The 18,309-nt window shown below is 43.3% G+C and overlaps 1 protein-coding gene across 2 annotated transcripts in view; it reads right to left on the bottom strand.

Annotated features, from left to right (window-relative positions):
* ADGRB3 (adhesion G protein-coupled receptor B3) overlaps window positions 1–18,309 on the bottom strand; it is a 703,006-nt gene that overhangs the window by 286,561 nt on the left and 398,136 nt on the right. For both annotated transcript variants that reach the window (XM_084826875.1, XM_084826876.1), the window contains one exon: window positions 8,192–8,235. In XM_084826875.1, the coding sequence (XP_084683001.1) occupies window positions 8,192–8,235 (44 nt within the window). The remainder of the gene's footprint in view (window positions 1–8,191; window positions 8,236–18,309) is intronic.

Genomic DNA, 18,309 nt, shown 5'->3' with positions numbered 1-18,309 from the left:
TTGAACGAGAGGTAGAGCTGCATGTCATCCGCATACTGATGACACCGCACCCCAAACCTCCTGATGATAGCCCCCAGCAGCTTCACATAGATGTTAAATAGCATCGGGGAGAGGATGGAACCCTGTGGCACCCCACAAGTGAGAGGCCACGGGTCCGAAACCTCCTCTCCCAGAGCTACCCTCTGGTACCTGCTGGAGAGAAAGGACCAGAACCACCACAATACGGTGTCTCCAATGCCCAACCCCTCCAGGTGGTCCAGGAGGATACCGTGGCTCTTCTTTGTACATACATAGCATACCCACTGGGAGTACTTGGAGAAGAGCCTCATCTGAAGACCTCAATGCACAGCCAGGATGGTATGGAAAAAGGCGCTCCTTAAAGCCATTTAAGGCTTTAAAGGTAAGCACCAGAACCTTGAATTGGGCTCAGAAGCTAATATGCCAACGTAATTCTTTAAGAATTGATTTGATATGGTTCCACGTAGCTAATCTAGCCATAATTCAAACCATTTAATTCCGAATTAACTCAAGACTTTGGTGCAGCCCTATAATGCTTCACAATAATCCAGATGGGAGCTTACCAGAGCATGGAGCACTGTGGCCAGGCTATCCCTGTCCAAGAATGGCCAAAGTTGGTGAACCAGCCAAAACTGGGCCTCCAGTGACAATTGTCATGTTTGATAGCCTTGGCCCTCCTTCCAGTTCCCCTTACCATACCTGAAAAAAAGTTTTCAGCCAGTGCTCTGTCCAAGGTCCTGAACAATTCTGCCTAGTTCTAGCCTAGTCTTCCCCAACGTGGTGCTCTCCAGAAGAGCTGGGCTACAAGAGAAGGCTGTTCTCTTCTGAGTCCAGCTAAGCCCAGACCTTTGTGACTATGACTTTACTCTGCTGCCCAAGCTTCCCTTTGCTTTACCTACTCTAACCCGCCTTGAAGGATGTGATTCTATCTCATCTGCTGCTACACCATCCTGCTATGACCATGTCTCCATGACAATGGAAAGAGAAGCGAATGGAAGAGTATTGGATGTTTTAAAAGGAATTAGCTTTGCTGCACTTTGGTCCATGCAGGGCTCCATGAGTGAGTGCACTGCACCAGTAAAAATCTCTTCACAGAACATACTTCTGGGTGGGGGTGGGAGTGAACCCCCCCATCATCTGACTGGCAGGGCTGCTCAACTAATAAGAGAGGCTCCCCCCTCTCCCCCATCATCTGATTGGCAGGGGCTGCACAACCAATAAGAGAGGCTTCCCCCCTGCTCTCCTCCCCTTTCTCCTTTCCCCTGAAACTCCAGATGCACCTGCATTTCAGGAGCAAGGCACTGAGCACAATGGGAGTTACTTCTGAGTAGATACACATATGCTCATGCTGGGAAAGGGGGAGACACAGGGATGTGAAACCAGCCCCCTTTCTAACTGCAGGATCTCTGTAAGGAAGCTGTGAAGTAGTTACTTCCTAAGGCAATAAACCAAGCCATTGAGAATCGGAGAAACACAGGTTCAGTAAAGCACTTTACAGGCAGGCTTCAGGGAATCAGTTTCAATTCAGGGGGATCTCTGTAAATTCTGATGTATGCAAGTCTCACTGAGCTCAATGGGAGTTACTTCTGAGCAGACACTAATTGGTTTGTGCTGGGAAACATAGGGAACAGGAAACACCCCTTGACCGGGCTCATGCTGAATGGCACACCCCTGGGCAGGGCTAGCATACCCGAGGTCAATGTGGGGGCTGGGGCACACAACAACTGTACTGAAGAGAACCCAACTTAAGGAAAAGAACTGGACTTTAAGCAGTCTCAGGAAATCTGGTTTTTTCATGATAAGCTCCGCGTTTTTTTTGCTAGACAGCCACAATGTCACGTATCCCTAACAACCTCAAGACGCAGCCAGCTTGCAGTAAATCGCAGGTGGAGACACCTCCTATGAGGTGCTGCAACCACAGCTTCCTCCCTTAGGAGTTCAGAGCCTAGCTTGCACAGGACAGGACAACAATGCTGGGTCAAACAGCAACCCTAAATTATGTACCTTCTCTCTTAGGTGGAGTGCAACCCCATTCAGAACTGTTTGAACACAGATTCCCCAGACCTGAGAACCACCTATCCACACTGTCTCTGTGTTATCAGGATTCGGGTTCAATTTATTAGCCCTAATGGAGCCCATTACCACAACCAGACAATTATTCTGTGCCTGCACACCTTGTCTGACTGAGAGGACAGAGAGAAACAGAGCTGGGTATCATCAGCATACTGATGATACTGATGACACCTCACTCCAGACTCTCAAATGATCTCAGCCAGCATAGATATTTAATACGTAGATATTAAAGAGCATGAGGAATAAGATGGAATCTTAGCAGGACCACACATCCCAAATGCCATGGGTTGAGCAGAAATCTCCTGATACTACTTTCTGGAACCTATCTTACAGGTATGAGCAGAAGTAACCCCAACGCACAGAGCTGGTTCAACATTGTACTATGGTTTATGTTTTCAAAAGCTGCTAAGAGATCAAGAATAATCAATAGAGTCATACTCCCCATCTCTCTCCTGAAAGAGCTGGGAGAATGACCAAGACTGCTTTAGTGCGAAACCCCTGCCTGGAGTAAGATTTGAATGGGTCCAGATAATCCATTTCATCCAAGACTGCCTGCAGTTGAACAGACCTTCTTGAAGTAACTTATCCAAAAAGGTCAAGGGTCCAGTGATGTTTTTTAAGGAGGTCTCACCACTGCATATTTCAAGACAGCCAAACCATTCCCTCTCTCAAAGAGGCATTAATCAACTCCCAGATCCACCCAGTCAATCCCCTTCCCCTCAATGTAAGTAGCCAAGATGGGCAAGGGTCAAGTATAAAGGTGGCTGGCCAAACTGCTCCAAGTATCAAGCCACATTAACTGGAACCGATACCATATAGCCAGACTGGACACCACCACCAGAACTGTATTAATGATGACATCAAGGTCACAGCAAACATGAGTGACTTTATCCTCAAAGTGCCTTGGAAACAGCAGGCCTCTGTGGTTTCTAATATATCCTTTCTAGTCTAGATGGAATAGTCCTTTCACCACCCAGAAAAGTTCTGCTGGATGGCTACTTGAAGATACAGTGGTGGCGGAGAAATAAGACCACTTCACCGTCACTACAACAAAGTAAGCATGATTATGTGCTCTTACTTGTGTCTGGTCATATTCACAGTGAGACTTGCATCATCTGCATTCTAGTCACTGTCAATATTAAAACTATGCACAGCCTTCTAATGCATTACAATGAATGAATGGCCACTCCAGGATATAGTTATGAATCCTTCTGATTATAGTTACTTAACACAGGGGTTCCTATATGAGGAACAGTTCACTTAAAGCTTTCACCAATTTTCTGGAGTCAGCACTGAATAATCAAGAACTCTTAACTAAAAACAGACTCTTTTTGTGCCGGATTAGTCCCAAAGAGACTGCCAAATGTGAGCTGCAAAAATAACCAAACCAAAATGCCATTCATTTTTGAAGGGTGGGAGGACATCCTAGCTTTGTATGATTTATAAACAGTGGATCATCTGCCATGTATGGAAAATCTGATGTTATAGACTGGAGGCTAAGTATAAGCATAGGGTGATGGAGATCTGGAAAAATACCCCAGTCTTTCTATTATACATCTGTTCAATGGCACAATGCTGCACATTTTATTTAGATTTAGAAATCCCAAGTCTCCTTCCGTTCCAGCACGCTGGGAGCCTTCACTGTAATTTAAAACCTACAGTATCAGAATACAAATTCTGTAACATAATCAAACAGAGTAAAATACTCCATCATAAGTCACTGCTGCAGTGGGGAAAAAAGAGTAATGAATCATAAAACACCCTCAGTTAACATTATGTCCCTACCTCCATTTTTTCCCTCAAGAAGTTTAGAGAAAAAGCCACAGCAAAATGTAAGGGGGAAAAAAAGAATCCTTTTCTGACCTCTTGTGGGTGATCAGCTTAAGCTCTGAGGCAGGAGAAAAAAAGCATCAGCCCCATAAAATGCATAAGCAGCATGCAGTGGTGATAGCCATGTGATAAATTACAGAAGCATAACAAATGGTACTTAGCATCAATCTGTTATGGTCCCACCTACTCTCAGATGACTAATACATCTCCTGTTGGATTGTTTCTATTATTGAAAATCTTTAAGCAGCTTCAAGGAACAGCCATTTTAAAACCACCAGTGAAATATTTCTTTACCTGGAATTTGGAACACTTTCATACCATAAGTTATTTTATGTCATTTTCAGGGATTTCTAAAATATATTACTCAAAGACAGCAGTACTTTGCATGGGAGGAGGAGGGAGGAGAGCCAGATACAAGAGCCAGTGTAGGGGTTACTTCAGCAGGGAGCTAAGATGTGCAACCTCCACTCTCACTCCCTTTCTGTAAAAACCAGGACAGAAGTATATACCAGAGTGAACTGTTAAGAATTCTCTTCTCCTTCTGAATCCCTGGGTATGCTTTAAATGTAGATGGGTATAGCAGACAATTGCTCTAACTGCTGCTAAATACATATTCCCCCACACATTTCTTCAGAATTGGTGGCTTTTTTCAGCAGCACCCTAAATAGTGGCGTGCAGTTATTTTTAACAACATGTGTTCAGCATGGGTCCGAGAGGAAGTTTATATGGTAGATGATATGAGGAGGGCTCTGGATAGGGGTGAATGCTCCTTCCTTGTTCTCCTCGACCTCTCAGTGGCTTTCGATACCGTTGACCACGGTATCCTCCTGGACCGCCTGGAGAGGTTGGGCATTGGAGACACCATATTGTGGTGGTTCCGGTCCTTCCTCTCCGGCAGGTACCAGAGGGTAGCACTGGGAGAGGAGGCTTCGTACCCATGCCCACTCACTTGTGGGGTGCCACAGGGTTCCATCCTCTCCCCGATGCTATTTAACATCTATGTGAAGCCGCTGGGGACTATCATCAGTAGGTTTGGGGTGCGGTGTCATCAGTATGTGGATGACACGCAGCTCTACCTCTCATTCAAATCTTCACCAAGGTTGGCCATAGAATCCATGTCCAAATGTCTGGAGACGGTGAGTGGCTGGATGGGGAAGAATAAGCTGAAGCTGAAACCTGACTAGACCGAGGTACTTTTGGTGGGAGACAAGAGGAGGCTGGGGGATGTTGACCTGGTGTTGAATGGGGTACGGCTACCCTTGAAAGACCAGGTCCGCAGCCTGGGGGTCATTTTGGATTCCCAGCTGTCCATGTCAGCTGTGAGCCGGACAGCGCTGTATCAACTCCATCTGATACGGCGGCTGTGCCGCTTCCTTCCCGACCATCTGCTCCCATCGGTAGTACATGCCCTGGTCTCCTCTCATTTAGACTACTGTAATGTGCTCTACGTGGGGTTACCCTTGAAGACGGTTTGGAAACTGCAGCTGGTACAGAACGCGGCGGCTCGCCTGATTAAAGGCAGCCGCCGGCGAGATCACATCACTCCAGTGCTGAACGAGTTGCCCTGGTTACCAGTTGTTTTCCGGGCCAAATTCAAGGTGTTGGTTTTGACCTTTAAAACCCTATATGGTTCCGGCCCAGCCTATCTTAAGGAGCGCCTCCAGCAGCACCAGACAGGCCGCTTAACAAGATCAGCCTTGGATGGCCTTCTCTCTGTCCCATCAGCCAGGACAGCTAGACTGGTGGGGACGAGGGAGAGGGCCTTTTCTGTAGTGGCCCCCACTCTGTGGAACTCCCTCCCTAGGGAACTCCGTCATGCCCCCTCTTTAATGAGCTTCCGTCATGCATTAAAAACGTTGTTGTTCAGGCAGGCATTTGGGGTGGGTTAGGGTATTTTAGAAAATGTTTTTATTGTAGAATTTTATTGTTTTAAACTGTTTTTATTGTATGTTGTACATCGCCCAGAGTGGCTGGGTGACCAGCCAGATGGGCGATTAATAAATTTAATAATAAATAAATAAATAAATATGAGCCAGTTGTGGCAAAGCAACAAAGAACTCTCCAACACTTTGTTAGTTTTTAAGGTACCTCAAGATTCTTTGTTGTTTTTGTTTAGCGGTTTCATTCAAGGCTAAGGGAAGAACTACACATTACAAGAAACACAGGACTGTCACTAAAATGGCCGCCCCATGTCAGGTTCTTCCTTTCCACCTATGTAATGTGTAACACAACTTACTCTGTGTCTTGATATTACTATTCTATGTGTTTCTTCAGTCCTACTCCACCTTATTGGCTGCCTTCTCTAGCTGGGAAATATACAACATGAGATAAGTTGTACTGCATGTTCCACTGATCAAATGGGATACTTGATATGGGGCTAGCATTTCAAGTCTCTCATACTTCTTGCCTACAGTCAACACTAATAACATGCTATTTCTCTCATTGTCTGTACAGGGGAAAGAAAAATGGGTAGGTATAGAAAGTATTTCTGCTTATTCTCATCTTTGCACTTAATATCAGTTTTACACCAATTCCCTGGTATTGTTTCTAGGATCTTATATTTGAAACTGGAGCATAGGGAATGTATACTTTTTGAGTACCTGATCATTTGTGGAAAAAGACAGGATTTACGGAATTGTCATCATGCAAGCATAGCTTTACAGAGAGGCCTTAATATTCACAGCGTGCATGCATGTTATGTGTTGTATACTAAGATACTAAGAAGTGTGCATTCAGGCCTTTCCAGATGTTATTACACTACATTAAAAAGGCAGCAAACGAGTGACTGAAGAAACTGCAAATCCTTCCTCAGCTGAGTCATTTTCAGGACTTAGCTGTCTATGACCACAAGTTACTTCTGAGAAGAGACTTGCAGGACTGACTGACTGTCTCTTGCAGGTACTCACACTGTCAAAACATCAAACACCACCCTGTTGCAACTAGGCTCTAAATGATACAGATCATTCAATTACAGTAAAGTAGCATCGTTTTCCAATGTACACACTAAAAGGCCTACAAGGAGAATAAATGTATATTACACCTTCTTGGGACCCAGAACAATGAATAAATATGTACCCCCTAATACTGAACTCTTTACAATACAAGGTTGTGCATGCTTGCTCAAAGGGAAGCCTCACTGTAGTCCAATGGAGCCTACTTCCAGGTAAAGATGCATAGCATTGCAGTCTTGCAGCCAGTAGAGGCTGGTGGCTCCAATTTCGGTGGGGCTGTGATTCCATTCTGGATTTTAGTCATAACCAGCCAGAACTCTAAAGGATCCATCAAATGTGCTGAACCTTCTCCCCAAAATAGGTTCAGAACCTTGGATAGCTCCTTTAGAGTTTGAGATAGTTATGACTAAAACCCAGAATGGATGCACAGCCCCACTGAAATCAGAGGCACCAGCCTCCACTGCTTGCAGAACAAACCTATGCATGTTTACACAGAAGCGTGTCCCACTCCCTCAATGGGGCTTACTCACTAACACTTACTCAGTGAGGACTGCAGCCCTTAGTTGACTCATTGATTTTAATGACAAAAAGGCTGAACAACCCATTGTATCCAGTGATGGTTGGAAAAAGTACCACAGTGGATTGTACCATGTATCCAAAACATCTAATGTGGAAAATAATGCATAAACACCTCTATGATGCTTGCAAGATGGATTCCTTCACATTTTCTTTACAGTGACACAGGGAGCTTTGCCTCCCATGATGGAAGTTAACTAATCATTTATTTGATAAACTGGAGACGGTTTACTAATAGATATGTTTTAGGTTATCAGTTCTGAAATCAATAACTGAAATCCATCTCATCAACCACAGGAAGTATTAGACTTCATTATTTAAAAGGTCGACAATGTACTCAGTAATCGTTGCCCAGCAACAAACTCTCCAGTAATGATAGCAGAGGCAGACATTTAATCCTGAGGAGTCATCTTGAAATCCCATGGTTGTATAAAGATTTCCATGCATATCTATGGGTTACCAGGGACCACATGGAAATAATATGTTTCTAACAGATCAATGTCATATAAATGATGGCAGGCAAGTTTGTTAGATTTCTGATATGTTAGTATTCCTATCGAAAGCAAAAACACGGGCTTGAAATCAGCAATGCAGTGTATCAGCAGCATTATGTATTTAATTCCATGCATAGCACATTTCCCACACCTCATAATCAGGCCTTTGTATCTATTGGCTACTCAAACATTTTGATGTCATTTGGATTTTTTAATCCCAAGTAATAGCAGTAAACATCTGTTACTTACGTTTTTGAATCATCCCATAGTGCACAATAGGGATTCAATGTGCCCTGAAACAAATAAATGCCACGTCAAAATATGTTCTTTATCCACAGAGATAACAAAATATACAGACATTTTTAAGACAAAAACATCCACAGACCAGAATAAAAATGAAGAATTGATTTACAAAGCCACTCATTTTATACTTACTCAACAACAACAACAAAAATTGGACTTCTATTTTCCTGGGGTAGAAGTATGGAGAACCAGTTTCTTTTCTAGTTCAAGCATCCAAAAGTCAAAGTCAGATGTTGTCAAAATATTGCCCATTAAATGCAGAACCAAGGGGAAAAATCCTATTCTGTCTCAGTATTGAAGTAAAATGCCACAAGATATTGTGATTGAACTTTTATGGGATAATCAGATTTATATCACCTACATGGTGGCATTATTTGCCATAATAGCTAAGAAACGATGTGTGTGTTTTTAAACAAATTGCGTTATTGATTGAACTGGATTGATTAACATGGGTAACAATAATCACCAACACAGATCTTTAATCATGGTATTTAATTATTGACTTTATAAAAACTGTTAATGTATTGTTATAAGGGTTGATAGTTTTTTTCATGTAATATATAGATTGAGAGGTTACCCAGGCCTTTGGCTATATGCAATAATGCCATGTTTCATTTCCAAAAATACTGATGGCATTGGGCAGCATGTTATTTGTTCACAAGAGATAAAATAAGATGTAAATAAGCATGACATTGCAAATCAAGGTTGGCCAGACTTCAGATCTGTGGACTCTAGATCTTTATTAGAACTCCAGGATCTGCCAACCAGAACCAGGTACAAAAGACATCCACGTAGAATTAAAGACTTCTGAGACCAGGATTTTGGTTTGAGTACCAAACCAAGGTGGATGGATGATATTCTGGAGGTGACGGACTCGACCTTGGGGGAGCTGGGGGTGGCGATGGCCGACAGGAAGCTCTGGCGTGGGCTGGTCCATGAAGTCACGAAGAGTCGGAAGTGACTGACCAAATAAACAACAACAGCAACAACCAGAATTTGACTGAGCTCATAGTCCTTCCACACAAAAATCCACTCCTGGTTACTCCAGGTTTTCTTCATTTCAGCATCATAATTTCAGGGTGTGTGTCATTCTTTTGTTAAACAAATAGGAGCTAGACATCTTTGCTGATCTATTGCAAAACACCCAAAGATCTACTAGTAGATCCCAACCCACCTTCGGCCCACCTCTTTGTTAATGTCCAATGCAGAAGAAATTCTGCAATCTTGGGCCAACTAGCCATGCCCAAACTGTGCTCCAAGTAATCTTTATTTGCTGATTGCTGGTTCCTCATGTCTCCATCTACTACCAGCTCACTTATTGTACTAAAAGCATTTATACCTCAATGCAAAAGCCAGTAGTTGTTTATTAAATGCTAAAGGAAGTGATGATGGAACAAGGGTTGTCCACACAGAACGGCCTGTCCCCCCCCCCCCGCCCGTTGGCATGAGATGAGCCTGCTTTGGCTGCTGTAGTTAAGAAACACTGTGAAAAAGGCACTTGGCGAGCTGCGTGTAAACACTGCATTCCATTTTTCGGCTGTAGGCCAGGTCAGTCTGACCCAGACTGCGGAGAATGAAAGCATTCCTCAAGACTTTGCAACTTCACTTTCTTTATTGATTTAACACTGCTTAGGCTGGTAAAATTCTCCTTTATATATGTCTGCTCCTGGATCAGCTGCCTTTTGTCAAATAAGTATAGTAACCAAACAGATCAGATGACAGTTCCAGTCCAACATATGCAAGTGGGAGATGTACCCCAGGTGGCCACTCATTAACATGGGGTGTGACCATTAAGGCCTGAGCCAGAGATCTGTGTGGGGAGCTCTGTGAGCACAGCAAGGTTTCACTTTCCCCCTCATACTCCAGCCTTGTTATTTTAAACATCAGTCTCATAATGCTTTAAACACCAGTAATGGATTGGATGAGGGCCAATAAATGGAAGCTCAATCCTGGTAAGAATTAGGCACTATTGTAAATTCATCTCACCATGGAGGTGGTATCCACCCTTTCTGAAGAGGCCTGTCCCTCCCATAAAGGATCAGATTCACATTTGATTGATCCAGTCTGGTCTTGTGGTAGCCTATGGCTTTAAACAATGAAGTTGTTGTACTATCAAACTGTTGTACTGATCCAGTCTTGTCACTGGGAGCCAAGTGGCCTCTAGGGTACCTGGTGTCTTCCACTGGCTTGACTGGTGCGGTGCACCAGCTTCAGCCCATCCTGAACAGAGATAGGTTGATGGCCACAGGTACCCATGCACTGATGACCTCCAGACTTGATTATTGGAGTGTGTCAGATGTGGGCTGCCTTTGAATACCTCCATTCATTCAGAAGGTCTTGCACTCCTACCTGGGAGCAGCCCAGGGGAACACATCTTGCCAGTCTTGAAACAGCCTCTTGTTGTTGTTCAGTCATTAAGTCATCTCCAACTCTTCGTGAGCTAGGCCTTCCTGTCCTGCACTCTCTCCCGGAGCATGCTCAGGTTCATATTCATTGCATTGGTGATGCGATCTAGCCATCTCATCCTCTGCCAGCCCCTTCTCCTTTTGCCTTCAGTCTTTCCCAGCATCAGGGTCTTTTCCAGGGAGTTTTCTCTTCGTATTAGGTGGCCAAAATATTTGAGCTTCAGCTTCAGTATCTGTCCTTCCAATAAGCACTCAGGGTTGATTTCCTTTAGGATTGACTGATTTGACCTCCTTGCAGTCCAGGGGACTCGTAAGAGACTTCTCCAGCACTACAGTTCGAAGGCATCAATTCTTCGGCGCTCAGCCTTCCTTATAGTCCAGCTCTCACAGCCATACATTACTACTGGGAAAACCATAGCTTTGATTAGACGGACCTTTGTCGGCAAGGTGATGTCTCTGCTTCTTACTATGCTGTCTAGGTTTGCCATAGCTTTCCTCCCAAGGAGCAAGCGTCTTTTAATTTCATGGCTACAGTCAGCGTCTGCGGTGATCTTGGAGCCCAAGAAAATAAAATCTGTCACTGCTTCCATTTCTTCCCCTTCTATATGCCAGGAAGTGATGGGGCCAGATGCCTTGATCTTAGTTTTTTTTATGTTGAGTTTCAACCCAGTTTTTGCACTCTCCATTTTCACCCTCAACAAGAGGCTCTTTAGATCCTCTTCGCTTTCTGCCATTAGGGTGGTATCGTCTGCGTATCTGAGGTTGTTGATAATTCTCCCAGCAATCTTAATTCCGACCTGTGATTCATCCAACCCGGCATTTCTCATGATGTACTCTGCATATAAATTAAATAAGCAGGGCGACAATATGCAGCCTTGTCGTACTCCTTTCCCAATTTTGAACCAATCGGTTGTTCCATGTCTGGTTCTTACTGTTGCTTCTTGTCCCTCATACAGGTTTCTCAGGAGACAGGTAAGGTGGTCTGGTACTCCCATCTCTTTCAGAATTTGCCACAGTTTGTTGTGATCCACACAATCAAAGGCTTTAGTGTAGTCAACGAAGCAGAAATAGACGTTTTTCTGGAATTCTCTTGCTTTCTCCATGATCCAGCGAATGTTCGCAATTTGATCTCTAGTTCCTCTGCCTCTTCGAAACCCCACTTGTACTTCCGGTAGTTCTCAGTTCACATACTGCTGAAGCCTAGCTTGTAGGATTTTGAGCATAATCTTGCTGGCATGTGAAATGAGCGCAATTGTACGGTAGTTTGAACACTCTTCGACGTTGCCCTTCTTTGACGTTGCCCTTCTTTGGAGTTGGAATGTAAAAGGTGTTCCAAACCTTTTCCAGTCTTGTGGCTACTGTTGAGTGTTCCAAATTTGTTGGAATATTGAGTGCAGCACTTTAACAGGATCACCTTTTAGGATTTTAAATAGCTCAGCTGGAATGCTGTCATCTCCGCTAGCTTTGTTGTTAGTCATGCTTCCTAAGGCCCACTTGACTTCACTCTCTAGGATGTCCGGCTCAAGTTCAGTGACCGCACTATCATGGCTATCAGGGACATTAAGATCTTTCCTGTATAGTTCTTCTGTGTATTCTTTCCACCTCTTCTTAATCTCATCTGCTTCTGTTAGGTCCCTGCCTTCTTTGTCCTTTATCATGCCCATCTTTGCACAAAACGTTCCCTTGATTTTCTTGAAGAGATCTCTAGTCTTTCCCATTCTGTTGTTTTCCTTGATTTCTTTGCATTGTTCATTTAAGAAGGCCTTCTTGTCTCTCCTTGCTATTCTCTGGAACTCTGCATTCAGTTGGATATATCTTCCCCTTTCTCCCTTGCTTTTCGCTTCCCTTCTTTCCTCAGCTACTTGTAAAGCCTCCTCAGACAGCCACGTTGCATTTCTTTTTCTTTGGGATGGATTGAGTTGCTGCCTCCTGAACAATGTTACGGACCTCTGTCCATAGTTCCTCAGGCACTCTGTCTATCAGGTCTAATCTCTTAAATCTATTCCTCACCTCCACTGCATATTTATAAGGGATATGATTGAGGTCATACCTGAATGGGTTAGTGGTTTTCCCCACGTTCTTCAATTTAAGCCGAAATTTTGCAAGAAGCAGCTCATGATCTGAGCCACAGTCAGCTCCAGGTCTTGTTTTGACTGACTGTATGGAGCTTCTCCATCTTTGGCTGCAAAGGACATAATCAATCTGATTTCGATATTGACCATCTGGTGATGTCCATGTGTAGAGTTGCCTCTTGTGCTTTTGGAAAAGTGTTTGCTATGATCAGTGTGTTCTCTTGGCAAAACTCTATTAGCCTTTGTCCTGATTCAATTTGTACACCAAGGTCATGCTTGCCTGTTATCCCGGTGATTTCTTGACTTCCTACTTTGGCATTCCAATCCCCTATGATGAAAAGGACATCTTTTGGGGGGGTTAGTTCTAGAAGGTGTTGTAGGTCTTCATAGAACCGATCAACCTCAGCTTCTTCGGCCTCAGTGGTTGGGGCATAGACTTGAATTACTGTGATATTCAATGGTTTGCTTTGGATTTGTACTGAGATCATTCTATTGTTTTTGAGATTGTTCCCCAGTACTGCTTTTCCCACTCTTTTGTTGATGATGAGTACTACTCGATTTCTTCTAAGGGATTCTTGCCCACAGTAGTAGATATAATGGTCACCTGAATTAAATTCGCCCATGCTTGTCCATTTTAGTTCGCTGATTCTCAAGATGTCGATGTTCAATCTTGCCATCTCATGTTTGACCACCTCCAGCTTTCCTTGATTCATTGATCTGACATTCCAGGTTCCTAAACAATATTGTTCTTTACAGCATTGGACTTTCTTTTCACCACCAGACACATCCACAGCTGAGTGTCCTTTCGGGTTTGGCCCAGCCGCTTCACTCTTTCTGGCGCTACTTGGAAATACCCTCTGCTCTTCCCCAGTAGTATATTGGACACCTTCTGACCTGAGGGGCTCATCTTCCAGCGTTGTATCTTTTAGCCTTGTGATACGTTCCATCGGGTTTTCTTGGCAAGAATACTGGAGTGGGTTGCCATTTCCTTCTCCAGTGGACCACATTTTGTCAGAACTCTCCGCCATGACCTGTCCATCTTGGGTGGCCCTGCACAGCATAGCTTATGGCTTCACTGAGTTATGCAAGCCCCTTCGCCACAACAAGGCAGTGATCCATGAAGGGGATGAAACAGCCTCACACTGGTTGCCAATCCATTTCTGAGCACAATGCAAAGTGCTGGCATTTACCTTTAAAGCCCTTTGTGGCCTAGGACCCAAGTACCTGAAGGACCACTTTTCCCCACATGTACCTGTCTGTGCATTAAGACCTTCATCAGAGGCCCTTCTTCAGGTACCACACTTTCTGAAGTTAGGCAGGTCAGGTGGCAAGTGTGAAGAGGGCCTTTTTGGCATTGTCACCCCAGTATAGCAGACCACCTTCCCTTATATACACCCAGTTGACATTTAAGATCATCAGATGTGATGGTCATTCTGAAACTAATTGAATATCTCTGTGTAATACCATGATGGTGGGCCTTCTCGGTAGCGGCACCCACCCTGTGGAAAACCCTCCCCTGTGGAGGCAGAAAATCTGATATGTTTCAAACACCTCCTGAAAATGCATGTGTCCATCCAGACTTTTCCTGGTTTGTAATTAAATCAATCATGCTGCTCCATTTTACTACTCCTTGTATTGCTCCATATTATTATTGTAACTGGAATTGTCTTTAATATTGTATTTAAATGTGGTTTTAATATTATATGTGAACTGCTTAGGGATATACATAATACTGCTTATTATATTAATAAACTATAGAAGTATCACAAATAAATAAAATAATAAATTAAAAATTAGGCTCATGTGACACGTTTGTAAGCTTTTGGCACCAAATAATGATCTTTTTATTTCCCCATAAATAAAAGGTTTTTAAAGTCATTCAGTGGTTTCAACTGGCTCATTGTTGTTGTTGTTGTTGTTGTTGTGTTGTCAGTACTTTACTGGATTGCTTTATTTTTTATTGTTAAATCAATTTTAATACTGAAGATACTTGCCAACCAACAAGTATTTTTCATTGAAGGTACACAATATAAAGGATATCAAGCAATCAGTCCCTCAATGGTACAAAATAGAAGGACATAGCACTCAAGGGAAAGCATCCCCTTAACCCATAGTGTATGGTAGAGCAACCAGGAAACTTGGTGTCCTGCAAGGGGAATGCTCTCTCACAGTGAGGTGCATATATCAAGCACGAGGGACTGGGGGACTCCAAAAGCACACCTCCATCACCCTCTGAAGGACCAGGCATGGCAGAATTGTCCCTTGAACAGCCCTTAGATGTGGAAGATGGATGATGTGTACAAGAAGGACATTGGCTGATTGGTCCATGGCAGGCTTCTTCCAAACAAGCTCACGGGTCAGTTACATTATGACTGGTGTTCTTCCGTACTCTTATTCCTTGGCTCAGATGATACTTATTTCTGTTGAACAGGATTTTTTTTAAAAGCCAACATCTTAGACCTCTAGTCTTACATTCATCTGATTTTACCAATCAAATTAAACAATAAAGGAATGATAGAACAAATCACATATCAAGGTGAACTGTTATGCATGTAACATGAGAAAAGAGTAATTGAATAAAAGTTCAGGATTTTATTTCTTAGTCAGTAACTTAATTAAATAATTAGCCTGTTTAACTGGCAGCATGAACATGAGTGCTTTGTGAGCCGTTATGTAGAACATTCCGGGTCTACAGCTGAAGCAAAATTATCTTCACTTTATTAAATAAAGCACAAAGTTCAAAGGCAAACTGTGCTGAATGAAGACATTTTAATTACAAAAATTACTATCTAGTCTTAAATTCAGGTAAATTATTGCAAAGGAAAAAGAGGAAATCATTAAGCAAGCAAGAGGGGAGAAAAAGATACTGATTAATTCTCAATGGCATTTTCAACCACTGCTTTTAATCTGTCTCTCACTCCAGAAATAATAACAAAACTCTGTTATATAAAGACAAAGCAAGATCTCAATCCCAAACGTTTACACAATCAGTTCTAATGGAGTGTTGGGTTCAATGCAATTTCACTATAATTGTGTTATTTGCAAATCTTTGGTGTGCTTCTGAAATTCTCATCATCTGAAATTCTCACTAAACTCTGGAGTTTCAAATTATATGGTCTTGTTTCTGAAGTGGAACTGATGTATTAGGAATTCTCCATGGGTCCATTTTTTATGTCCAAATTTGGTATAAAGCAAATACATATACACTGTATATATGTATTTGTATATATATATTGTACATGAAAATGATTTGCTGCAACGTTCATTTCCTACCATTGATTTGAATCTTCCTCCCTTTCCACATGATCAATGTACATTGTAAAAACGAAATCTTGATGTGACCATATGCATGATAGCATTGTGATTGTCCCCCTCCCCCATAGTGCAGTCTCAGTGTGCACATACAGAAGGGAACAGAAAGATGCAAATGAACTGAAAGAACTGAACACTATGGCAACCTGCACGCTCCATTTCTAGTGTTAATTTTAAAAATCCCCCTTGGTAAACCACCATTCAGGAGGAGTGAAATGCAAGGCAGAATGAACCAGAAGTACAGGAATGGGAGAACTACTTTCATCTCTACTGGTGATGTTGTTCTGTGGATATGCCCCATTCCTACCACTTACCTTGTGCCACTGGAAGTATTAGGGGCTTCTCCAAGTGAAGCTAAGGGTTCAATCCTAACTAGATAGGTGGCCACCTCCGACCTCGAAGGTGACTGCCTATCCAAAGCAAGGCAGGAGAGGGACAGGGGAATCATTCCCTCTGTGCCTCTCCTGCCCTGCTATTTTTCGCTAGACAGCTGTTTTCAGCTGTCTAGCAGTGGGAGGGGAGAGACCGGAAGGGGAGCGACTGGGAGAGGAAGCTGCCACGCAACACATTGGATGTGTCGTACATGCAGCTCTGCTCTCACCGCCCCAGAATCCCCCAGCACCACCTCTTTTCAGTTGCTCCATGCTCCTCCTGTGAGCACGGAGGATGGGACTTCTCCCCACTGCCTCTGAGGCAGCACAGACAAGGCCGGCAGTCAGTTCCCGGAAATGAACATATCCTATGGCCTTCTAGACAGTGTCTAGTGGCCATAGGATTGCTGTCTAAGTGTAGTATTCAATGGTGGTGCGACACTAGCACAATTGGTGGTGCAACACTAGCACTATTGATGCTGCATTAGTGTATACCAATCCTAGTGCAACATCATTAGCACTTACTGGTGCAAAGGGAAAAGGTGGCAATTTCCAGCATCACACCTTACACAGGGCTGGCAGAACTGATCCACTTCTATCATGTGATTTCTCTACTTAATACCCTACTGGCCAAGTGTGGGATGGAGCCATGAGGAAGCAGCAACTATGGTGCTCAGGTAACATATGAACTGGCCCATAGAGAGCAAATTACAAATGTGGAAGATTTCAGTGGTCACCTGTGAAAGGCCTTTTGGACCAGGTTCTAGAGGGTCCGATCATATATGAAGGGTTTTTTCCCCACCCTTGCCCAAGCTGGTGCCTTCCAGATGTTTTGGACTACAAATCCCATCAGTCCCTGACAGCATGGCCAATGGTCAGGAATCCTGGGAGTAATAGTCTGAAACATCCAGAGGGCACCAGGTTGGGGAAAGCTGTTCTACTCCATCGGTGTCAACGCAATCAACTCAAGACTCCTTGAGAGGCTGTGTTTATTACATATAATCTGAAAGATACTAGGCAATGATTTCTGCATGGCTTGACTTTGCCTGTATGAAGTCTCCGGCCTGCTCTGCTACTCATGGGACTGAATGCAAAATCAGACTGGACTGAATGCAAAATCAGACCGGCCATCTGCAGAAAATGGAGATTCTGGACTGAAAAGAAAACAGCACCCCTTCCAGGAGGATATTGACAAGGCTGTTGCCCTTCTGCCTTGTCAGCACTTCCTGGCCTTGTGCTAATGTGGTAGTCATGAATATCCCATTACAGAAAGGTGTGGACAAAGCCAAATGACAATCAATGCTCTGCATCTTTTGCTGCCAGAATCAAGCTAATAAACATTTGAAAGAACTGGCAAAGAAGCAAATGCTATGTCAGTAGATTACTGAAAAGAACAATGAAATAACCTAAAAAACTGCTTCCAAAAATGACTCTCAAAGATGTTTGTTTAACCTTCCCATGGCCTTGATACTATTGTGCCATTTAAAAAAAAAAATTTGCTTGTCTGTTGACTCCAACGTTGATAGACAGTTTAGTGACACTATTTTGATTGTTTCTTTCTTCTAATCTCGACCTGATGACCAAAGTCATTACAATGTTCCCCTGCCTACCTTTTTCCACTCTTGCTTCCTTGAAATTAAACCTTTTATGTTTCTAGAATTATGATCCACCAGTAGGTATTAGGGCACAACCCAGCCAAAGCTAAGCACTTTTTAAGTTTCATTGACTTCAATGGGAGAGTTAAGCATGTGCTTAAATTTCTCCCATTGAAACCTGTCAAAAGTGCTTCACGGTGGTTGGATTGTGCATTTACAGTCAGCGCTGGTGTGTGTGTGTGTGTGAGGTGGCAGAACATTTGTAACTTTCAAAGCCCTGCCTCCGCATGCCAGCTGGGGTGGGAGGTG

Source organism: Heloderma suspectum, chromosome 1 (genome assembly GCF_057233095.1).
Source record: "Heloderma suspectum isolate Gila_16-S chromosome 1, 16-S_ref, whole genome shotgun sequence".
NCBI classification, from domain to species: domain Eukaryota; kingdom Metazoa; phylum Chordata; class Lepidosauria; order Squamata; family Helodermatidae; genus Heloderma; species Heloderma suspectum.
The sequence above is the reverse complement of the archived record's forward strand: the minus strand, read 5'-3'. Positions and strand labels throughout refer to the sequence as shown.